General features: G+C 57.2%; 1 protein-coding gene across 1 annotated transcript in view; it reads right to left on the minus strand.

Annotated features, from left to right (window-relative positions):
* si:dkey-100n23.5 (G-protein coupled receptor 1) overlaps positions 1 to 25,000 on the minus strand; it is a 127,631-nt gene that overhangs the window by 48,020 nt on the left and 54,611 nt on the right. Inside the window, exons 8-10 of the mRNA XM_036545441.1 lie at positions 21,892 to 21,930; positions 13,314 to 13,392; positions 2,928 to 2,975 (exon numbers count right to left, since the gene is read on the minus strand). Coding sequence (XP_036401334.1) covers positions 2,928 to 2,975; positions 13,314 to 13,392; positions 21,892 to 21,930 — 166 coding nt within the window. The remainder of the gene's footprint in view (positions 1 to 2,927; positions 2,976 to 13,313; positions 13,393 to 21,891; positions 21,931 to 25,000) is intronic.

Raw genomic sequence — 25,000 nt, forward strand, 5'->3', positions numbered from 1 at the left:
GGTGCCAAGGGGGGCCAGTGGAGAGAGAGGGAGCGGGGGAGAGAAAGAGAGCAGGAGAGAGAGAGAAAAAGAGAGGGAGCGAGAGAAAAAGAGAGGGAGCGAGAGAGAAAGAGAGAGAGAGAGAGAGCACTCAGCCGGGCAGAACCTGCACTCTCCACGCACAGACAGGCAATTAGAGCCCTACCGTGAGTGCGGCGTGCGGGGGGGAGGGAGCGGGGGGAGGAGGGGGAAGGGGGGCTGTCGAACGGGCCACGGGCAAATTAAAGGCCCTCATTATTCAAATCAGCGCAGAGGAAGGGAGCCGCGCATCGCTCGGCTCGTTTATCGAGCGGGAGCCAGACGTGCCTCTCTCTCTCCCTCTCTCTCTCTCTCTCTCTCTCTCTCGCTCCCTCTCGCTCTCTCTCTCTCTCTCTCTGCCTGCCAGCGAGCGCTGCCACCCAATTACGCTCCCGCTCCCCTGTCAGCTCTCATTACAGTGCCCCGTTCCCTAAACCGCCGCGCCTCGCCGAAGACACGCTCCTCCCGCGCCGCGGCCGCTTTCCCTCGCCGCTCCCGTCCGAATTAAAGGTGAATCGATGCGCCCATTGATCTGCGGACGCGTCGCTGCTCCCAGGGCCCCCGGGGGGGGTGGGGGGGGGCTGACAGACGCCGCGGTTCGCACTGTGAACGGAGGAGCTTCCTTCCCCAACACCCCCCCCCCCAACCCCGTTCCAAATGAAGGGGTGTAAAAAGGAGAGCAGGGTTTAATTTGTGGGGGGGGGTGAGCCAGCGACAGGCTGGAGGCGGAGCTGTCGCCGCGAGGAGCCGAGGGAGGCAGGGGCGAAGGACTTGGGAGAGGTCGCACAGGAACATTGACTGCGAGGCATTTACCTAACACCTCCGGCCTTGGCTTAGTCCCAATTCAATATTCATCCCCCAGGTGACAGGGCTTGGTGCGCCTCTGTACTTTATTACGCCCCGGCCTGTCTGACACGGCTGGCCTCCGAATCGATCCACCCCGCCGAGGGGGAATACTCCTGTCACCGAGGGGCGGAAGGGGCCGGCGCTCCGCCTGTAAACTCATTTCAGCTAATTTCCCCCTTTTAAAAACAGCGCCTGGGTAACGAGCGCTCGTCAGAAGCCTGCTCTTCCGAGCGGCGCATCGATTCCGCGCCTCGCCAGATTCCGGAAACTGGGGGGGGGAGAGGGGGAGCGGCGGATGGGGCCACGGAATTAAACTGCACTTTGCGAGGAAGCTGATCTATCCCGCCTGCTGATAGCGGCCGATCTCCCAGACGCTGTAATCCCAGGTTAAGTGAGAGTGCCTTGAGGAGAACAGAATGCAGAGGGTTGTATCTCTCTCTCTCTCTCTCTCTCTCTCTCTCTCTCTCTCCCTCTCCCTCTCCTTCTCTTTACATCCGCATTCTAATCCTGCCTCACAATCCCTGGGTTTAGCCTTTTGTCACCTGAGTTCCAATGCACAGGGTTCCTCTCTCACTTCCACGAACTTGAGGGCAGTGCCTGTGAGACCAGTGAGGAAGGAGGGGCCAGCAAGCAGGGAGGAGCCTGCATGATGGAAGACCATTCAGGAAGGAGGAGCCAGTGGGGAGGGAGGTGCCTGTGTGATAGGGAACCAATACGGATCGAGCAGCCAGTGGGAAGGGAGGAGTCTGTGATATGGCCCCATAGGGCCATATCACAAATAGGACTAAGGAGCCAGCAAGGAGAGAGAAGCCAGTGAGGGAGGAAGGACAGGTCTGTCAAGGGTCTGACACAGGAAGGGCCTGAATAACTGAATCAGTGAGGTGGGAGGAGCCTATGCGAGTAGGAAGGAGACTGTGTGGTCCAACAGAAATGAGAAGGGAAGGCAATTGGCAATCGAGGATCAGTGAGATGGGCGAGATCCTTCCGGTAAAAGGACCAATAACGACTTGGGGGAGTGGATTAATATGATGTAAGGATAGAGGCCAAAGCCCCGCACAGAGCACCGCACCTGTTCCCTTCAAAGGCTCAGCGGGCCGGTGGACAGTCGCCAGCTGTCTCTCAGAACACATGAAAGGCGACTGATTGGAGACGCACATCAAACAGCCAGACCTCCCAGGCACCCGGACCCGAGTCGCTCTGCCGCACATGCGCGCGCACACACGCAGAGGAGACGCTCTTCAATACCTGCAGATCCCCGCTTGCTCCCAGCCCGCCCCCTCACCCGCGGTGGCACACAGACCCTGCAGGCAGCTCCGAGCCCGTGCAGAGGGCACAGTGACTGGCACAGAGTCACGCACCCTGCGGTGAGGCGGGCCACTCAGCCTCCTGCCCGGTCAGAGGTCAAGCAGACTCTGGGGGGGGCTCTGCGGGAGGCTGCTCACGCCCACACAGCCTGCAGGTTCCTATTACCAGCAGCTTCAAATAACCCAGAGCCGTCACCGATCCCAGCATCTCAACGCACGCCACTTCGCTGACTGATCAAACCCTGCCGGCAGCGCTATCCTGGCGGGTTAACGGTCAACGGGGCCTATCGACGGAGGATCCTCAAGGCCCCCCGCTCCTCCCTCCCCCCCGTGCTCGATCCCTCGGGGACTCTCCCGTGCCAAAAACGCGCTCTCCACCTCACTGCACTTCCAGCGGAGCGAACGGGGGCCCGATAACAGATTGCTCCCGGCTGGTGCTCGGTTACAGAGCTGGCTGCGAGGAACGGTGTGATGAGGCGGGGGGGGTGGGGGGGCGAAAGCAGATGTGTTTTTGTTTGGCTCGGAGGAGAGGGGGAGGATGGGAGCGTTTTCTTTGGAAGCCGATTGGATTTCCTGTGTGAATTGTCAGGGCTTACTCTGGGATATTAGCCTGAGCGCTGCCACGCAGCCCTGGGATCTCAAACACGCACGCACACACCCACACACACACACGCGCGCGCGCGCACACACACACACACACACCCCGCTGGCTCCTCTTACCTTCCTCCGCTCCCGTTCCGGATTGAATGTCCCAAACCAGGACTGCATCTGAGGGGGAAAAGGGAACAGATTTCGGTCACATGGGAACTGTAAACTCTACATTCCATACATTGCGCAACATCATACATTTCTCTGAAGCGACTGAAATGATTAACGCCTGATTAACGTAGCTAATTAATGCCACAACTAATTAATGCCACAACTCATTTATTGCCATTATCTGTGCTTTGTGCTTATTATGGTATTTATGCTGTTAAAAAGCATTTTCATTATGCTAATGGACGTCACCGCCGATCGGCAGACAGGGATGGAAGCGATCAGCGTGCCTGATCTTTGTCATTATGATAGACGGAGGAGGGTAAATACACATTTCTAAAATTGCTATTTGAGCAGGACCGCCGGAGCCCTCTGAGGAAGAGAGGTGAATGTGAGCCGTCAGTCAGGCCCGGACGGGAGCGAGTGAGGAGACCACGGGCACGTTTCGGCAGGATTCCGCGCTCGGAGGACGCGGCGTCGTCTTTGGACGGGATCCAGGCGACGTGCGTGTCCTGCCGAGGGGGAGACGAGCGTGCTCGTTCCCCCCGAACTGCTTAGTTGGCCAGACTTTGCCAAACAGAGCACGGAGCGTTTGCTGCTCGCAAGAGCGCATGCGGGGAAAAAAACAGCAGACGCACTTAGCCATAATGCAGGTGATTTTTCCCTTCACGGCACGCTTCAGTAATTTCAGCATCAGCCAAACTGTGAAGTGTGGGACCGGCCTCCTAATTTGTTGCACTTTAAGGTCACCACAGAAGCCAACCGATCTGGTAATCGCCCTGTTAGTTCTCTAATGTAAAGATGGTAGATGATAAATATTTCTGATGTGCTACAGATTTATGGGGATGTCGTGAACGCATCAGCACCTCACAGGTGCCATCACTTGGAAGGTGTGGAGGCACACGAACTACATGAGCTACAATCTGCCCCAGGGTAGGGACATCATTTCATTACATTGCCTTACTTTACATACAAGACTAAAGATCCAGCTAAAGTGCTGTTATGTGTCCTAGCCATTGAACAGAAATGCTGGAAAATAAAGCATCAAAGGAGGGGGTAGAATTCTCTAGCTGATTGTTCCCTTAACGGTTGCAACACGGTCTCCATAGAGATGGCTTGGTTTGACAACATTCTCACAAAAGGCAAAAAAAAAAAAAAATCAGAAACATAACGACTTAACGACATAGCGAAAAAGTACACCCCTTTGAGATTTGAGCCGGCCGCAGGCGGGTCAATAACAGCTGTCAAACGGGATGGTGGGGGGGGAATAGCGCGCCTCGCGGCGGGACGGGCGGCGCGTGATGCTCCCGACCCCGCGGCGTGTTCATTTAATCAGCTCCGAGGCGCTATTAAAACACAGGTGCCCGAGCAGACCAAATTAATTCAATTACGTTATCTGTATTCAGCGGGAGCCGGCAGGGGCTGGCCGTTCGATGCTCGTTGCACGCAGTCCCCGCGGTGGCAGCGGGCTTCACTGATGGCGGAAGGCCCCTCTTTTTTCGGCTACGGCGGGAGCGAGGTGGCGGCGTCGCCTGCGTTTACCCTTTAAGCAGCCACCCCCCCTTTAGCTCATCAGAACGGAACCCAAATCGCCTCGCTGCCTCCCTTCGAGGGGCATTTGGCTAGAGCGCTTGGCTGGTGAGCAGCGCCCGCAGGAGGCTGTGGGCCCTGCCCTGGGAGGTGGGGACAGCTCTGGCTCTGGGAGGGAGCGGATGACAGGGTCCTTTGTCATTCCTCTGTCCCCTCGGAGAGGTGGTGGTAGCGGGGGGCCCAAAGCAGGCAGGTGGGAGAGTGGGGAGGAACAGGTCTCTGTGGAGAGAGAGCTGTGCAGCAACCACAGGAAACGCCGCTCTCTGTGTCCCTCCACTCAGAGAGACACGGGAAGCAGCGGAGCTTTAAAAAGAGAGGACGCAGCAGGATGTCAGAGCGGCCCTCGACACACCAACAGATACCAACATGCAAAACGCGCTCAGCTGCGCAGCGCCATAAAGCGCTCCCTCTGACAGCCTGTGGCCCCGCCGGAGTCGGAGGGGTGCGGCCTACGCCCCTCTGAGGCGGCGCCGCGGTGCGGACGGCGGTCTGTCTGTAAACAGGGAGGGGGGCTGTGCGCGGGTTCGGCGGTGCGTCTCTCCTAATCCACTGTTTGGTAATCAGCTCACGCTATCGCACAGCCTAATGCGCCCGTGGAGAGGGAGGACTGAGAGGAATTCAATAAAGCCGTCTCGCCGAGGAGCTCTCCATCTCCGTTACTTCCTGACAGCAGGTGGAGGACGTGGCCGCTCCGAGCGGGACGCACGCGCTCCTCACACACACAGAGCCGGGCGGGCTGCGAGCCAACCAGGGCGCTGAAGGTCAGAGTGGAGACTGCGCAGCAGGCAAGCGCACACACACACACACGCACACACATATACACACACACACACACGCGTGCACACGCACGCCCACACACACACGTGCACGCACATACACACAAGCACGCGCGCACGCACACACACATACACACATGCAAGCGCGCACGCACACACACACGCACGCACGCCCCCACACACACGCGCACACACACACACACACGCGTGCACACGCACGCCCACACACACACGCGCACGCCCACACACACGCGCACGCCCACATACACACGCGCACGCACGCACACACATCTACGCACACACACACACACACACACGCAGGCACACGCGTACACACACACACACACACATGCGCACACATACGCACGCACACATGCATGCGCAAACACACATGTGCACGCATACACACGTGCGCACACGCACGCACATACACACGTGCACGCATACATGCACACACACATACACACTCACACACTCGTGTGGCGAGAGCAGTGGAGGTTGCCGCTCTGCGTGCTGCTCTCGGTCTCTCCCTGACAGCAGCCCAATTTCCTATTCAGATAAAAGCATTCTTGCAGCGTGGAGGAGCAGTTAATCTCTGCTTTCCGCGGCCCGCGCTGCTCCTGGACATTATTAACACCGAGGCTGTTCCGTCCCGGCGAGCGTGCCGGCCGGCGCGCCGCGCTGGGCTAATTGGGGCTGCCTGCCGAGTGCGTGCTTCATTAGTCATGAGCAGAGAGCTGAAGGCTCAGAGCAGCGCTTCCTCTCTCCCTCTCTCTCTCTCTCTCCCCCTCTCTCCCTCCCTCTCCCTCCCTCCCTCCCTCCCTGCTCTCTCCGGTCTCACAGGAAAAGCACCCTCACTCCCCACATCCTGCGTTAATCACGCTGATATCTTACTCGGTGAGGAATGAGTTCAGAGCCTTCCCGCAGCGGTGGGGGGGGATGGATCAGAGCAACGTCACCGAATACGCCGTGCAGTTTGCGACATCGTCATTCCCAGGCCTTTCATACGCAGTTTAGGACTCGTCATTCGCAGGCCTTTGCTTCGTCAGTCCACGTGCAGTGTTTTTATCCAGACGTGTACATCATACAGGCACAGGCAGCACCTACATTTGGCTATTACACAGGATTAGACATAATTACACACGATTGCATCTCTGTATCCAGGACTGTGAATCAGAGGCATGTTCCAAAACGCACTCGAAGAATATTACGCAGGTAATGAATCTGCTTAGCCAGAACAGCAGAGTACTGAAGTTACAGATAAAAGAACCGAAAGTTTCAAACCGTTTGCATTTCTCATTAAAAGCTAAATGACACATATTCATACATCTTGTTTTTGAATGCTAATGTCTACTGACACTGTTTTCCTACTGTAAATCGGTTCATTAAAACGAGAGAAAACGGGACGGAAAGGAAGTGCGGTGAACGCGCTCTTCTTTAGCGCCAGCGAGAGGAAAAAAAAGGTCAGAGGATTCTCGGATCTTTGAAGTGAAACAGAAAAGCCGCGCGGCGCTCCAATCAAAACAGAATATTAAGCACGCTCCTCTCCGGAGAGCACAAACGATCACAATCAGCGCTGGCTGGGGGCCTGGGCCGGGATCCGTCAGGAGCGGCGGCGTGGGAACCCCTCCAATCACACGCTCAGATGAAAGCCCGGTGATTAAACTCAGACGGGACCCTCAGCGGCGACCCCCAGCAGAGAGCGCCGGGACATGTGCGCCTGTGGCACGGGCTGCCAACATGCGGGCGGCGGGGGGGGGGGTCGGGTGCCCGTCATCTGTACTCCCTCCTGAGGGGATGTCAGCGGCTGCCGTGGTGACAGCTGCTCCGGGGGGGGGATACAGGATCGCTCTGTCTGCACCCACGGTGAGCGGCCAGGTTTATGGAAACCCGAGGCAATCTATTACAGCGCAAGAGGAAAAAAAAAAAAAGCAAACGGCTTTCACACACTCCAGAGAGCCCGGGCCCAGCTGGGGGAGACTGATTGCGCAGGCAGCGGAGACGGCGGCCATTATGGGCTGACGCCGGCCGCCAATTAGACCGGGGGAACGGAGGAGGGGGGCCCTTGGGGGTGGGGGGAGCGGGATTACGGCTTGGCAGTACGAGTGGGACTAATAGCGTGTGTAAGAGCGGACGCAGCAGGGCCCAAACGAGCAGAAGCAGCGCCTCAGCCCTCATTCCCCCCCCCCCCCCCCCCCCCCATCGGAGAGGCCGCTCGCTCTTTAGGCACGCCCCGTGATCTGCGCCTCAGCGGTGGAGGAATTAGCGCGGTGCGGGGGACAGCACTGGCCAGGGTCGCCAGAGAAGGCCACACGTAATTCAGTCACGGCGGATTCCGCACGTCTTCCAGCGGAGCGGCGGGCTGGCTGCGCATCCACTCACCGTTTCCATGGTTTCCTGCGCTCTTCCTGTGAATTCATTAAATTGGTGTGGAGGCTTCGTGGGGATGGCTCAGCGGAAGCGCTGTCAGAGGGAAATATGGGGGTGGGGGGGGCTGCTCCTGCTGCTGCTCCTGCTGCTGAAGCTCTTGCTCTAACTCTCCTGCAATTAAAGGGTTAATGTCCTCTGCCCTGGGTTTTATCTGCAGGGAGATAGAAAGGACCTGTGCACTGTGATAGTGGACGTGATGGTTGTGAATGTGGATGTGTGTGATGGTGGAGGTGAAGGTGGTGGATGTGTGTGGTGGTGGAGGTAGAGGAGGTGGATGTGGATGTGTGTGGAGGTGGAGGTGGTGGTGGAGGTGGTGGATGTGGATGTGTGCGGTAGTGGAGGTGGTGGATGTGGATGTGTGCGATGGCTGAGGTAGTGGATGTGGATGTGTGTGGTGGTGGAGGTGGAGGTAGTGGATGTGGATGTGTGTGGTGGTGGAGGTGGAGGTGGTGGATGTGGATGTGTGTGGTGGTGGAGCTGGAGGTAGTGGATGTTGATGTGTGTGGTGGTGGAGGTGGAGGTGGTGGATGTGGATGTGTGTGATGGTTGAGGTGGTGGATGTGGGTGTGTGTGGTGGTAGATGTGGATGTGTGTGATGGTGGAGGTGGACGTGTGTGATGGTGGAGGTGGAGGATGTGGATGTGTGTGGAGATGGAGGTGTTGGATGTGGATTATGTGTGGTGGTGGAGGTGGATGTGTGTGTTGGTGGAGGTGGTGGTGGATGTGAATGTGTGTGATGGTGAGGTGGTTGTGGGTGTGTGCGATTGTGGAGGTGGAGACGGAAGATGTGGATGTGTGCGATTGTAGAGGTGGAGACGGTAGATGTGGATGTGTGTGGTGGTGGAGGTGGTGGACATGGACTTGTGTGACGGTGGAGGTGGTGGATGTGTGTGATGGTTAAGGTGGTGGATGTGTGTGTTGCTGGAGGGAGTGGATGTGGATGTGTGTGGTGGTGGAGGTGGAAGTGTGTGGATGTGGATGTGTGTGGTGGTGGAGGTAGAGGTGGTGGATGTGGATGTGTGTGGTGGTGGAGGTAGAGGTGGTGGATGTGGATGTGTGTGGTGGTGGAGGTAGAGGTGGTGGATGTGGATGTGGATGTGTGTGGTGATGGAGGTAGAGGTAGTGGATGTGGATGTGTGTGGAGATGGAGGTCGAAGTGGTGGATGTGGATGTATGTGATGGTTGAGGTTGTGGATGTGGATGTGAATGTGTGTGGTGGTGGAGGTGGAGGTGGTGGATGTGGATGTGTGTGATGGTGAGGTGGATGTGGATGTGTGTGATTGTGGAGGTGGAGGTGGTGGATGTGGATGTGTGTGTTGGTGGAGGTGGTGGATGTGGATGTGTGTTGCTGGAGGTGGTGGATGTGGATGTGTGTGGTGGTGGAGGTGGAGGTGGTGGATGTGGTTGTGGATGTGTGTGATGGTGGAGGTGGTGGATGTGTGTGTTGCTGGAGGTGGTGGATGTGGATGTGTGTGGTGGTGGAGGTGGAGGTGGTGGATGTGGATGTGTGTGGTGGAGGTGGAGGTGGTGGATGTGGATGTGTGTTGCTGGAGGTTGTGGATGTGGATGTGTGTGGTGGTGGAGGTGGAGGTGATGGATGTGGTTGTGGATGTGTGTGATGGTGGAGGTGGTGGATGTGGATGTGTGTGGTGGTGGAGGTGGAGGTGGTGGATCTGGATGTGGATGTGTGTGGTGGTGGAGGTGGAGGTGGTGGATGTGGATGTGTGGTGGTGGATGTGGATGTGTGTGATGGTTGAGGTTGAGGTGGTGGAGGTGGATGTGTTTTTTGGTAGAGGTGGATGCGTGTGGTGGTTGACGTGGTGGATGTGGATGTGTGTGGTGGTAGAGGTGGAGGTGGTGGATGTGTGTGATGGTGGAGGTGGTGGATGTGGATGTGTGTGGTGGTGGATGTGGATATGTGTGATGGTGGAGGAGGCAGATATGTGTGGTGATGGAGGTGAATGTGGATGTCTGTGATGGTGGAGTTGAAGGATGTGGAAGTGTGTGTTGGTGGAGGTGGTGGATGTGAATGTGTGTGATGGTGAGGTGGATGTGGATGTGTGCGATTGTGGAGGTGGAGACGGTAGATGTGGATGTGTGTGTTGGTGGAGGTGGTGGATGTGTGTGATGGTGGAGGTGGTGGATGTGTTTGTTGCTGGAGGTGGTGGATGTGGATGTGTGTGTTGCTGGAGGTGGTGGATGTGGATGTGGATGTGGATGTGTGTGGTGGTGGAGGTGGAGGCGGTGCATGTGGATGTGTGTGGTGGTGGAGGTGGAGGTGGTGGATGTGAATGTGTGTGATGGTGAGGTGGATGTGGATGTGTGCGATTGTGGAGGTGGAGACGGTAGATGTGGATGTGTGTGTTGGTGGAGGTGGTGGATGTGTGTGATGGTGGAGGTGGTGGATGTGTTTGTTGCTGGAGGTGGTGGATGTGGATGTGTGTGTTGCTGGAGGTGGTGGATGTGGATGTGGATGTGGATGTGTGTGGTGGTGGAGGTGGAGGCGGTGCATGTGGATGTGTGTGGAGGTGGAGGTGGTAGATGTGGATGTGTGTGTTGGTGGAGGTGGTGGATGTGTGTGATGATTGGGGTGGAGGTGGTGGATGTGGATGTGTGTGCCCAGCGCTGGCAGCAGATCAGGGTGGTGCAGAAAGCAGCCCTCCCCCACACCCACACTCAGATGGCCGGGAGCCGCACAGCTGCGGGATCAGGTGGAGCTCTGAGACACCTGCCACTCCTCATGTTAGCAGGTATCCGATACGCAAAGGCCTGCCGCGGGACCATCAAAAGACACCAGATACAAAGACAAACTCTTTTTTTCCCATCTCCACCCCCCCCAAAGCTCCACCTCAGATCTCTCTTTCCCTTAAAGCCTTTGAAATTCTTTCATGTGAGACGGCTTGCTGTATCTTTGGAGAGATAAGGGATGAGTTCTTTACAAATACCTTTAATTCCACAAGCACCGCAGGAGCACGTGGTCCAAGCTGCAGAGCTCAGAGCAACTGCCTGTCTAATCAATGTGGCTCGTCATCAGGTGGAGGCTACCCTGTTCCCTGCATCCCTCCTGCACTCCGAGCTCAAACCGTATGGCTTCCCTCCAGCCCTCACTGGATTGCACCAATAAAGTACCACAGAGGCTTGTCTGGCTCACAAAGGTCAAAGGTTGAAAGGTGAAAAAGCCAAGTGACAGGCAGTAAATGTGACTGTGTTTTGACTTTGAAAGTATCGCAGCTTTTCTGATTCTTAGAAAAACGTTGTTAGGAAAAAGGGGTTTGAAGCACTGCCACCGTTAACATATGGGGATACACCACACTGAGCGATCCACTGTTATTCATACCTCTGATTTGGCTCACATTACTGGCTGCTTATGAAACTCTATGCAACTGCTTCGATCACGTAGTCTATCACTTGATAGCCGCAAAGATTAAAAAGAAGACAGATTATTTTTCACATGTTGGCAGCCTGCCTGTGATCATAGTAGCCACACAGAAGGCCATCCCTCATCTGCACTGAAAAGCCCTTTCCTCAGACCCATCCAAACACACACTAACAAGGTCAAATCAGACCGCACTGGGGCAAACCTGTGCAATGTTGTGCACCTCTGCCTTCTTCAGAGTGGCCACCGATATCCCTGAAACGCCCGATATCCCCTCGCTCTGATTGGGACGTGTTCCCAGCCTGCTGACCGCCGCGGCTACCCCACGCCAGATGTCTGTGCCTCAAACGGCATCGGAAATGAATGGACGGATTTGGGGGGGGGGGGGATGGGGGGGGGGGGTGGCATGGATCGTTTTTTTTCTTCCTGAACGCTGCTTGGGGGACTCCTTCAGGAAGAAATGCACCCTCAAACAACATAAAACATTCATGAGGAAGTGGTTTCCCTGGAACAGCGCTGTTCTGCTCTGTCTGGTTTTGTGGGAGAGATGCAGCAGGCAGCGACGGCTGGAGCACTCGCTGATGGGAAAGCCTGCTTAACAAGGACAACTGAAAGGGGAATAATAGCCTTATCCTACACTGCCTGGCCAAAAAAAAGTCGCCGTTTGGATTAAAATAAGCAAATTATCCGGGGTTGCTTCAATTGGCCAGGTCTAGGCTCGGCAATGTTATGTGGCCATAAAATGAAGTCAGCTGAGTACCTGAACGTACTGAATGACCAGGTTATCCCATCAATGGATTTTTTCTTCCCTGATGGCACGGGCATATTCCAGGACGACAAAGCCAAGATTCATCGGGCTCAAATAGTGAAAGAGTGGTTCAGGGAGCATGAGGAATCATTTTCACACATGAATTGGCCACCACAGAGTCCTGACCTTAAGCCCATTGAAAGTCTTTGGGATGTGCTTGGAGAAGACTTTACGGAGTGGTTTGACTCTCCCGTTGTCACTACGAGATCTTAGCCAAAAATGAACGCAACTCTGGAAATAAATGTTGTGACGTTGCATAAGGTTGTCGAAACAATGCCACGGCGAATGCGCACCGTAATCAAAGCTAAAAGCGGTCCAACAAAATATCAGAGTATGCGACTTTTTTTTTGCAAAAAAAATGCACACTGCTGTTTATCTATCCACCTAACTCTCGCTCTCTTTCTTTCTCTATATTCATATATATGTGTGTACGTATCTTGGCATTTTATATATATGTATGTGTATGTATATGAGTGCAAAGAGTAACACAGCCTAGGGAACTCTTATTTGTGTTAAGCACAGAATGTGAAGCGGCTGGCTGATGTAAGAGAGCAGACATGTGCAGCATGGTTCGCATATTCACGCACTGAAATGCCTTTTTCTGTTCTTCACACGTGAGTCACTGCACTCTAAACTGGCTCGTTGGGAGCCGTGTCATTCCTGTGACATCGCCCCCCCCCCCCCCGGTGCCTGGAGGCCCAGGCGCTGAGAGCCGCTGCGGCCCCTGGACTGCCGCCCCGGGGCCTCTGTGACGGGCGCGCCGGGTTTCGCACCCCGCCCTGTGATCACACCAGTCCCCCGGCCGCCTCTCTGACGGCAGTGAGACTCGCCCCCTCGCCGTCCTCATCCTCCATCGGGTGAGACTGCGCCTCCAATCAGAGATCACTCTGTCCCCCTGATCCGAAGCCCGGCTGCTCTGTGTGAATAGCCGAACACGCCTGTGGGCGGGTATCTGCCTGCACCTGCAGCTGCTGCCGCCGATTGGCCGAGCTCGTTATGAGGCCCTGCGCGTGTGCTGGCGTGCCTGTTAGTAATTTATGTGCTGCATATTAAAATGCGAACCGCTGACAGGAAAAACGGTTTTAAATGACATGTATCTACATGGTTCAGCCCGTAACCAAAAGGTTGCTGGTCCAGTTCCCTGCTGGGGTACTGCTGTTGTACCCTTGGGCAGGGTACTTAACCCACAATTGCTTCAGTAAATATCCAGCTGCTGGATAAAGCTGGATAAAATTGCAACCATATAAGTCGCTCTGGATAAGAGCATCTGCTAAATGACTATAAGGTAATGTAATGTTATGTGGCCTCTCTGTGGCTTTACTGAGCAGCAGACGGTTTCCTCATAACTCTGGTGCGAGGCAGCGGCTCACCCTTTTGTTGGCCACGTAGATGATGCGGGCGTAGCAGAAGATCATCAGGAAGATGAGGGTGAAGAGTGGGGCGTACCATCTGCAGAGAGTGGGGAGGGAGAACAGCCATTTTAAACAGAGCAACACCAGGAAAGCCTGAAAAACTGCGCAAGAGAGAAGCAGCCCCACCCACGGACAAAAAACAGATGTCTGCTCCCGTCTGCAACAGGTGATCCGGTTAGACCCTCTGTAATCTCACCTGCGATCATTTCATTCACTCTCAGCTGAATAACTGGAAACATGACACGCGAGGTTCATTCACTGGGGGGGGGGGGGTATGGGGGGGGGGACACGGTCCCAAAATATTAATCAGAAACACCACGCGCACTCACTGAGATAAGATAAGCTGCTCTGCTCTGATAAGTTCCTCCCCTCTCGCCCTCAAATGATAAGACATCAATTTGCTGGCATACCTACGGAAACGGCAAACAGGAAGTTTAAGAAGTCAGAGACTCAGACTGCCCTTCCTCCACAGCCTGGAGGGGGGGGGTGATTGTGATCACTGAGGGAGCTGCAGGATACTTCGCATTCATGCGTCGGATTCCTCCACTATGACACTCCCCTTGGCGGTGAGACTAAACGGTGCGATCGGTTGTCCTGCTCCGCACCCACTCTATCCCCCCCCCCACCCCCCCCCGCCCGACGCTAACGAGGCGCCAGTGCCGGTACCAAGTGCGGCTGGCCGCGCTCTCAAACGCCCGGGGGCGGCTCGTAATCTCTCACCTTCCTCTCAGAGCGCTTCCCGTTCGCACTGCAATTAGCCCTGCCGGTCAGCGTTTAAACGCCAGCCCTCAGCTCCGCTTTGAAGTGCCTTCTAGGAGACCTTGCGAGGAGGCAGAGCAAAGACCCAGCTGCCACTGATACCGCCTTTTCATGGTGTCCGCTCGGGAAACTGCGCTTTCTCTTTAAAAGCCCGGAAAGCACCGGAGCCCCGCTGGGAGGACCCCCCCCCCCGGGCCCAGCGCAGTCAGCTACAGCCGGTCACTGCGTCCTCCCTGACCTCGCTGTGAGCTCATGGGGGATCTGAAACAACACAGACTCTTGCGAAGGAGGGCTAAAAAAATTTCCCTAAACAGTATGAAAACACCGTGCCGGTCACGTCCACACCTCCCCCCCTTTCGCCCCCCCCTCCCCCCCCCGGCGCGCTTCGCCAAGGCAGCCCCACCCCCCCGGAGCCCGCGGCCGGGTGAAATATTAACGCAATAAAAGCGCGTTGTTCTCACGGGCAGGCGATAAGGCCGCCGTGGTTCCTGCCAGACGAGCCAGCACCTGCGGGGGGATTATTGCTATCGGGGCAGCGGCCGGTTATGGCTGCTGTGATACCGGCCTGCTGTCAGCGGGCGCTGATACGCCGCACGCTAACGGTGCCCTCGCCCTGATCGCTCAGGTGCTTCCGCAGACCGGGCACAGAGCTGGCCGGGACCGGACGGTAGCAACCCCCCAAAAACGAGCCCGTCCCTCAGGCTCCCCCTGTCTCTGCCGAGATCGGGACCCCCCCGCAACCCCGAGGCGGAGGATTCACTCGGAACAAGCCCCAGGGGAAAAAGGAAGACCGGTTTGGGGATTGAGAGCAATCTGGGCTGTGTCTGCATGGCTCGGCGCCCCGGCGCGCTGTCGAGAGCCTGGCTCCTGCCGGCCGTGGCGGATCTCCGTCAGCTTTACCGCACCTTCATCGCAGAAAAAGACGCGAGGCTGCCGCTTCGGAGAGGACAGCTCGCGCTCACCCCAAACACGTGCCTTAATATCCTGTACAGTGTAATAAATGCCATCCAATTTCACTGAGCGGAGCATTAATGAGCAGGGCAATGATGAGCGGGAGTTACAAAGTGGCTTAATTAGCATGATAATGATCTGTCATTTAGGGGCCTCTCTCCGCAGCTGTGCACATGGCGGCGCCCAGCGAGGGGACAGAGCAAAGAGCGAGCGCAGAGGGAGAGAGAGAGGAAGCGAGGGAGAGAGAGAGAGAGGGAGATGGAAACAGGGAGAGAGAGACTACGGGAGACAGACGGAGGGCAAGAGGGAGCAAGGGAGAGAGAGCCGTAGAAGGGAGAGAGGGTGGGAGAGATGGAGGGAGAGAGAGAGGAAACGAGGGATAGAGAGCACAGGAAACGGGGAGGGAGAGAGAACCGGAAACAGAGGGAGGGAGAGAAGGATAGAGAGAGCAGGGGAGACAGAGACAAAGAAGGGAAAAGGGACAGAGAGGAGGTAAAACAGAGTGAGGGAGAGAAAGCAGCAGAAAGAGAGACAGACAGAGAGGAAACAGGGATAGAGAGAGCAAGAGAAACAGAGGGATGAAGAGAGGAAAAGAGGGATAGAGAGCAGGAAAAAGGGAGTGAAAGAGAAAGCAGCAGAAACAGGGAGGGAGAGAGGAAGCGAGAGATGGAGAGAACAGGAGAAACAGAGGGAGAGAGAGAGGGATAGAGAGAGCAAGAGAAACAGAGGGAGGGAGAGAGCTCGGGGGCGGGGGGGGGGAGGCCTTGGAGATACAGTGCCTTGTTCAAAGCGAACGCTTGGGCGTTCTCTCGCTCGCTTCCCAGGGACACAGGCAGAGCCCTGCTGAGATGTAGCATTTGGGATGTACAGATGTATTTTTAGTTTGTTTATCCAAAGCTGCAGGAAGATAGCCGACACCACGGGGGAGGGCTGCGCTCGGAGACGGCTTCCTGTTTCACTGCTGACCCGGTACAGTAGGTGCTCTGCGGGGGGGGGGGGCGGGTGAGTCACCGCGGACGGCCTGGCACGGCCGCGCAGACGCGCCACACGCCTCGCTCACGCGGCCTCCGCTTTACAGACAGTCTCCGCTTTGTAGCACAGCTGCAGGAAACCCCGCACACGGCTGCGCAGTGCCACAGCCACCGGCTTCCCATTCACACTGCGCTGGGCTATGAGACAGAGAGAGAGAGAGAGAGACAGAGAGAAACAGACAGAGAGAGAAGGAGAGATAGGAAGAGGGAAAGAGGCTGGAAGAAAGAGAGACGCAAACAGAGACAGGGACAGAGAGAAAGGGACAGAGACAGACGGAGAGAGGGAGAGAGAAAGCCATGGAGAGTGGAGGAACAGCTCCTGTCTCTCCTCCTGCAGTCTGAAAGTGGATTTCTCCACAGGCATCGGGTCTCTCTGCACAGCAACAGTGCAGCGCCTTTCAGATTTTCTGAACTAGCCCACTCCGCCCCTGCAAACATTTACCGAATTCAGCCGTGTGTCTGAGACATATCACCTGAACTGCAGTACAAAACAAAAAACTGACCCAGACTGATCACATCTTTATTCAGCATGTTCATCGCCAATAATATCAATGGCAACGCATCTGCAAGAAGGAATTCTGCCTATTATTTCAGTTCCTGTCCTTAGGTGAACACTTGCACTGTCTGAAACAGCCATCTAGCCTCTGTCTAAGCCTCTGTTAGCCTCGATATATACTCAGTCCTATGGATTTCCCATTCCCTCTCCTTGCCCAGTTCAGTAAGGTGACGATGCTCTTGGGAAAGAGCAGCACTCTCAGGGGGTCCGTCAGTCAGGGAGCAGATAGCTCCAGAGGGCAGCAGACATGGTCGCAGTGCTGCAGGGACCGGGCACTGATGAACTCTGGACCGCGCTTTGCCTTTGACCGTGATTCAGACGGGCACGCCTGCTCCTCAGCATTAGCTGTACTTCACGTCCTCTTTCCAGCTGCGGGAGTTCAGGGTAAACCCTTGCCGGGGTCGGCCTTTCATTTCATCTGTTTTTCTTTTCGGCTAGAACTCCGAGACCTTACTTTTACCCCCCTAGAGCGTCCACTACCCCCCTCCATGGTCACAGACCGCTGCATAACATATTTGTTTATGTAGATGATGGAAAAACAGCTAAATCGGAGGAGGGATATGAGTTCCAGTTAAGGTGGAGGGGATTTACACTGTATCACAGGACACACTGGCCTCCTTTAGCCATTCTGTTTTCACCCCCTCCCTCCACCTTAAGGCAACGCTCCCCAAAGCAGATAAGTGTTCCATAAATCTTTCCTCAGCACAAACACGGACGTCCCAGTTGGGGCACTTTAACTGACAGTGTTTGTTTTTGCTTCCCCAAAAAAACGGCGATAAATTTTGTATGGCAGCATGCCTTCTATAAATAAACCTTCAAGCGTCTCTCGCCGTCTCTGACCACAAAAGAGCACCTCGCCGCCGCCGGGACGTTAACGCTTTCCTGCATCAGGAGCGAGTCGCGGCGAGGGGGAGGCCCATGGCGGTCACGCCGAGACCCCGACATCACTCCCGGTGACAGGGAGTCGCCTGCTGACGCCTAATCGGGAGACGAGATGGCAGGGCACGTCAAAAGCGCGATGACAAGGGCGCTGTCGCTCGGGAGACCGGCCAGCATCGGGTTACACAACCGCACCACGCAGCTCCACAACGTGCAGGAACAGGGCTCGCGTACACACACACACACACACACACACACACACACACACACACACATTCATACACACACATTCATACACACACGTGCGCGCACACACACACATTCATACACACGCGCACACACACATACACACACACACACACACACACACACACACACACACACGCACACACACATACACACACACACTCATACACACACACGCACACACAACCACACAACCACACACACACACACACACATTCATACACACGCGCACACACACACACACACACACACACACACACACGCACACAAGCGCGCACACACACACACACACGCACACACGCACACAAGCGCGCACACACACACACACACGCACACACAAGCGCGCACACACACACACACGCACACACACACAAACACACACACACAGGTAATTTCTTCCTTCCCAGCAGTGGACATCCTGCTAATAAAAATAAATAACTGGCTAAATATAATTTTTTGTGAGAGCCTGAGAGTGTTTTTTGCGAGGGAGGTCTGGTTTTGATTTTTGGCGAGGCTGCGCAGTGCCGAGGGCCCGGCCGCGGTGGCGTTTGAGGGCTGCTCCGGCACTGTGGGGCCGCGCCCCGCTCGCCACGGAAACCCGAGCGGCTGCTTAAAAATGCAGGGCGCGGAGGCAGGCTGAGAGGCAGCGACCTGTGTAAATATCTCCAGTCGATACCACCGCGGCGAGCTGCCCGCTAATTGAAATACGAGATCTACGGGAAACGGAGCTCTAATGGAAGGGGGCTGGGGGGAGGGGTGGGGAGAGGGGGGTGAGAGTGCTGCTTCGATTGGTGCAAGATAGCAAGTGCTGTGGAGCACAGTGGCGGCCGCAGACCTCCCCTGTCCCGAACCTGATCCGGGGGGGGGGGGGGGGGGCTGTCGGGAGGGGTGGGTGGTGGAGCGCTGACTTAAAGAGCAGAATTAAAGAGCGGATTAACGCCCTCAGTCAGTCCGAGGTCCCGGCAGCAGTAATATACTGTCAGCTCCAGAGAGCCCTGTACTTAGCACGTTAATGTCTCTCTCTGCTTTATGGCTGGCTCCGTTCTGCGCAGAGAGGGAATAAAATGTGGAGCGTGCCCTCTGTCGCCGTCCTCTCTCTCTCCCCCCCCCCGCACCGCTCCCGGGGCCTGACCGGGTTTCGCCGCACGCGATGGCCGTCCCCAGCGTCGGTGGCCCCTGAGCCCTCATCCTCTTCCTGTGTAATTAGGCTTAATTAAGGCTCACCTAAGCACATGCTGACGCTGAGCAGCATGGGTAAAAAAAACACAGAGACCCTGTGCGAGGCCGTGCCCCTCTGTCTCAGGCCCTCCGGGTGCATTCTCAGCCCGCTATTTAGTGTCAGTGCCGTTCCCTCTTCCCTTGCCGGGGCCTGGCTCCTGTCCCCAGCGGCGCCGCGGCCTCCCGGGTAACGTGCAGACAGCCTGAGCTCTCGCGGGTCCGGAGTGGGGGGTTTGGGGGGGGGGCTGTGAGGGGAGCTGCTGATGACGCGGGTGGAAGCGAAGCGCTCCAGTAGTAATGAAACGATATTGTCTGCCAAGAAGAAAGATGACGCCGAGCCGCGGCAGGGCACGCCGGGGAGGGGGGGTGGGGGGGTTGGGGGGCTGCTGGGGAGGGAGGGGGGGGCGAGGAGGCAGGATCTACGCGGCGCTGCTCTCCCCGTTACACTCGAGCGAGGAGAGCTCCTCCGCTCATCTACATTAAGATTAGAAAAACACAATTTCTGCACTTCCTTTCAACTCGTGCTCTCCCGGGGGCTCTCGGAGACGGGAAAAAAAAAACAAGCAAAAAAAAAAACCGGGCAATCAAAATACGCACAGCGTCCAAAAATAGAACCGCTAATAACACGGTAACGGAGCTCGAAAAAGCCGCTGCCAAGCTAAATATACGATATTGACAAATCTTTCTCTTCGACCGCTCGGGCGTTCAGGGTGCAATTTATCACGGGGGGAGAGCGGCCGCTCCGCTGCGCGCGCGCCGGCTTATCAGCGCCAGGAGGCTCGGCGGGCCGTTAGGAATAACGCCCACTCGCACGCAGCCGGCAGCCCGGCCGGTGCCTGCCAGCGCAGTGCCAAGTTGGCAGGCCGGCTCGAATGTTTGCCCAGGCCCAAGGGCACAGCTGCAAGCTTTCCAGAGCAATAAAACACTGCATCGCTCTCCGCCGTGTCTGAACAAAAGGTATCTGCGTCGGCGGGAGGAAACCGTGCCCCCTGCCAGGGGACAGAGGATGTCGTTCAGACACGGCGGCCTGTCTGATAGCAGCCGCACTGATGGCCCCGCGAAGGGAGAGGGAGCGCAGGGGCCGGATGGAGAGCAGGGCAGGAGTGCGTGACAGGGGCCGGTGGGGGGGGGTTGGGCAACGCTCGGAGCCCTGGGGAAAAGAGCTTGGCTGCACTTAGCAAGGAGGAGGAGGAGAAGGAGGAAGGGGGAGCCCAGGGGTTAGAAATAAAGAAATAAATGGTCCCGGCAAGCCCCCGTGGGCCTGTGCCCGTCCCCGCTCCCTCCTCTGCTCCACCCCTCCAACTCCCGGTCAAGGGCGGCTGGGACACAGTAGGAACTCGCCCAAAGGAAATAATATCAGGCGGATTTCCTGTTCTTCCAGAGACACGCGGATCAGCGTATGAAATCACAGCATCGCCGTGGCAACCAACAGGTCCCTCCACACATCCGGGAAAGCACAGAAATGCACAGGAGCATATTACAGTAAGAACTGGAGGTTAGTGCCGGTTTGCTGAGCCCCGAGCCCCTGTGTGTGTGTGTGTGTGTGTGTGTGTGTGTGTGTGTGTGTGTGTGTGTGTGTGTGTGCGTGTACAGCCAGGGCTGAGCCGTGCTGAGGGGGCAGGTGCTGGGATGACAGACAGCCCCGCGGCTGCTGAGGCCGCGGCGTGTTCACAGTGTCACCCAGTGACAGCGGAGAGAGAGGAGATCACAGAGTGGCGTCTGACACCCGCGCGGTCAGCCCCGACCGCCGAACCTCCCGGCAGCGCGACCTCTCGCCCCCGAGGCGCGGATCTGAGGCGCTACCCTCCCGCGCCTTCCCCGGCTCCCTCTGTTCCCCAAACGAGGAGCTGAAAAAAGAGCCTGCAGTCTGCCGGAGAGCGGCCTCTCTGCTGCCTTTTGAGGTGACGGGAACAAACAGCTCCCCATTAGCGGCCGGGCGTAAGAGCCTGCCTGCGATCTGAGCGCGCGGCGCTTCACCTGTCCCATTTAACCCAGATCAAAGAACAAAGAGCCGCGCGGCATCCCGTTTACCGGAGGCTTTTAACCGCGGGAGCAGCCTTCAAACGCGCCGCGGTCCTGAGCGCCGCAGCGGAGCGGGCTCGCCGCCGGGACTTCCTCGGGAATCGGGGGGGGGGGGGGGGGGGGGGCGAGGGCGTGCTCAGAGCGACGCCGCCAGATGGTGGGAACTTTGGCCGGGCCACGCCGGCCCCTGCGCCCCCCGGGCTGACTCACCCTGGCGAGCCTGCTGTGGAACACATGTGCGAGGGAGCCGGGGCTGTGGGAGGAGGGCCAGGCGCTCTCTCCGCAGACAGATAAACTATAAATATAACTGCGAACGTGCGGCGTTTGCGAGAGCAGATGTGCCCGTTTATCCCTGAACAACCCTCAATGCCCCGAGCGGCCCGGCACTCGGCTCGCCAGCCTCCCATTTTTTTTATGTCCACCCCCCACCCCATCCCCCCCCCCCGCCCCGTCAGCTGATCGTTTCAGCTGTGGCAGCCGGGCACGCTCAGTGTGATCCAGGGCTCCTTTTAGCTGCGGCGGGGACTCTGTAATCGGCTGCCTCTTTCATCTCGAGCGGGGCTCCTTTTAAGCGGGCCGCCTGTCCGTCAGCCTCCGTCCCGGCCCCCGCTCCCCTGAACTCTGACCCCTGGTGGCGCGGGGTGGGGTGGGGGGGCTTTCCAAACCGCAGTGCGTGCTCCACACCAGCCAGCCTCTGACACGCCTCCTTAGCAACGGCATTCCCGGTCTCCCTCCAGGGGCCGTCCTGCCCTTTCTTAAGCGCACCCCCCCCCCACCCCAAACACCCCCCCGCCCCACCCCCCGCCCCTGAAGGACCCAGCCCCTCTCCCCTCGCTCGCCGCGGGCTTTGATCCCAGAACTGAAGTGTACTTACATGCCAAATCTCCAGGCTACGTGTTCTTCTGTGATCCAGCTGGAAAGAAAGGGAGAATTCTTTTACTGCACTGGGAATTGGGGCACAGCTGAAGCTATTAATACATGGAGCGCAGAGGCCCCCCGTGACACCGAGGGGGGTAGAGGGGGGACTTCCTTTGGAATGGCGCCCCCCTCTCCCCCTCCTCCCTGTGGGTGTGGGGGGGGGGGCAGCGGGGGCGGGCAGGCTGCGCCGGGGGCCTCGGCTTTCCCGTCTGTGAGTAAATGTGATAATTACAGTAAGAGCGCCGGACGGTGATTAACGGCGCGGAGCGGCAAACAGCCCGGGGGCCCGGGGCCCGCCCGCTCCACGCCTGGCCCTTCCAGAACACGCTCCTGCGTGTCTCCACACCGCTCTGGAAACACGCGAGCGCCAGCCAAGCTGTCAAAACCGCCGCAGAGGAATCCAGGGGAAAATGGCACCGGCGTCTGTTACGCCATCGCAATCCAGGAAAGAGAGGAAAAAAGCAGGCCGCCACAGGTGAGTCATCTCGCGAAATCCCCTGGCAGCTCCGTCTGCATGCGCGCCAGATGCAGGCCTGCCGCCAGCCGCAGATCCCCCCCCCTTTCGGGAGGAAACTGTAACATTTTCCAGCGGGGGCCATTGTGCTGGGGACGGCCCGGTGGCAAAGCTGCGGCGCCTCTCAGAGTTAAACGGAAGTGTAAGCCGTGTTTGCCACGCTGCTTCCCGCTGGAGGATACAGGGACACACGCATCCTTTTTTTCTCTTGCCCTCTGCCGTGCGGTGCTTTTTTGGCAACCCCGTTGCAACCTGCTAGACGCGAGAATGCTCGGAGGAGGAGAAACCCCTGCTTTTCCATACCTCAGGGCTACCCTCACCCGACTGCGGGGACTCTTACGCAATCCGGCTCTTAACAGCAGTCCAACCCTGACCTTCAACTCTGACCCTTCACCCATCCTCTACCTGCCCCTCCCCCACAGCTGGAGCTGGAAACAATTAAACTCTAGCAGAAGCAGCACGGTGATACGGAGGCTGTGCCTCTGCTATCAGCCAGAGTTACACAGAATGAGGGGATTTGCTTTACTCCAGACCTGCCTGTAACATACAGGTGACTGGACAGCAGCTGCAGTAACCCTTCTCACACCGCTACTCACTGTCAATCATACCAGCCTTCCCCTCTGTAGGTCTAACTCCTCCTCATGTGTGTCTAATACATAAGAAACCAGGTGGACTCCCTGTGGTCTCGCAGCTTCCCCCGGTAACTGGAGCGTAACCCCTCAGACAGAGAGAGGGGAGTTTGGGAGCAGACACACTGCTGTTCCTGGAGCTGGAGTTCAGTTTCAGGTCACTGTCCTCCCCCCCCGATTGGGGTCACTGACACAGCGAGCGGAGCTATTCTCCCATGGCACGGGGGGAAAGAAGAAAAACAACACAACAAAACTCAATTCCGAGCACGCTCTGACCGTAACCCTCTTAAGGGATTAACGTCCACGCCGGCGCGGGGATGCGGAAATCTGGGCTGGCTGTCACCCTTCGGAGAGCAACGTCAGTTCCGCTGGGTCCCACGGGGACGTGGGGGCCCTGACCCCCCCAGCTTTGGGCCCCTCTGCGGGGCAGGTCGGCTGTCGTCCCGCTGCACGCCAAACCCCTAGCCCCCCCGGGGCTCCCTTCCTCCGCGCTCCGCTTTTCCTCCATTAAGTCACTTAATCCCAGAAGCCCCGGGGAGGAGGAGGAGGGGGAGGTGGGGGGGGTGGGGGGGCGCTCGCTGCCGGCTGGAGAGATGAGGAGAGCTATCTCTCTGCAGCCCGGCAACATGAGAGCTCCCCGAGGCCCCTGTGCTCGGGCTCTGACAGAGTGCTGCTCCCAGCCCCCTCCTCCCCTGACCTCCCACCACCTCCCCCCCCCCCCCCCCCCCCCCGTCCCGCTGCCACGGAAACAAGCTCTCCGACAAGCTTGCGGGAAAAATAAAAAAAATGTGGATGCTTGCACGTACGCCGGGCGGTACACCTGAGAGGCGATTTGCGGCAGCCTGGAGTGATTTCCATCTGAAACATCCTCATATGGAGCTCAAATTGGATTTGCAGAAATTTGTTTTGTCACTGCTTTCCCGTGGCCTATAAAAATGCGGAGTGCTGAAGAAAGGGCATTAGCTAGCGCGTGTGCCATCTGTGCCAGAAGTACAGAGGGTTACTCTAGGTCAATACCTCCGAGACATTCGGTCCTTTCCAGTCAGGTGTGTGAGCAGGAGTGTGTGTGCATGTGTGTGTGTGTGTGTCTGTGAGAGAGAGAGAGAGAAAGAGGGAACGTGTGTGTGTGTGTGTGTGTGTGTGTGTGTGTGTCTGTGAGAGAGAGAGAGAAAGAGGGAACGAACGTGTGTGTGTGTGTGTGTGTGTGTGTGTGTGTGTGTGAGAGAAAGAGAGAACGCACGTGTGTGTGTGTGTGTGTGTGTCTGTGAGAGAGAGAGAAAGAGGGAACGTGTGTGTGTGTGTGTGTGTGTGTGTGTGTGAGAGAGAGAGAAAGAAAGAACGCACGTGTGTGTGTGTGTGTGTGTGTGTGTGTGTGTGTGTGTGTGTGAAAGAGAGAGAAAGAGAGAACACACATGTGTGTGTGTATGTGTGTGTGAGAGAGAGAGAGAGAGAATGAGAGAGAATATGACGCTTTTCCCTTCAGTAACAGGGAAACTGCTGTATATTACAGAAACTGAGCAACGCTGGACCCAGTAACTTCCCCCTCCCTGCACACACCAGGAACCCCGTGCGCTGTTTCATAACTGTCCTTCCTCGTCAGTGTAACGTGACGCTGCTCTCGGTCGCCATGGCTGCGAGCGCGAGGCTGAAAGCCCGGCGGACGCGGCCGCGGTCACGCGTGTTCCGGCTGAGCCCCCCGCTCTGCACTCTGAGGCCGCTGGAGCTCGGGGTCCTCCCACTCTGTCAGCCCCCGAGGGACAGGGTGAGGGAGCTGCAGGGAACACCACAGGCCTCCGTCATTACACTTTACCCACAATGCACCGCTTCAGCCTGCCAGCACGGGGGCAACCGCGACTGAGGAGATTGTATCAGTTCTTGACGCTGGCACGGCTGTCCCTCAGGGGGGGGGATCTGGGGGTCTG

Source organism: Megalops cyprinoides, chromosome 14 (assembly GCF_013368585.1).
Source record: "Megalops cyprinoides isolate fMegCyp1 chromosome 14, fMegCyp1.pri, whole genome shotgun sequence".
In the NCBI taxonomy this organism is placed as follows: Eukaryota; Metazoa; Chordata; class Actinopteri; order Elopiformes; family Megalopidae; genus Megalops; species Megalops cyprinoides.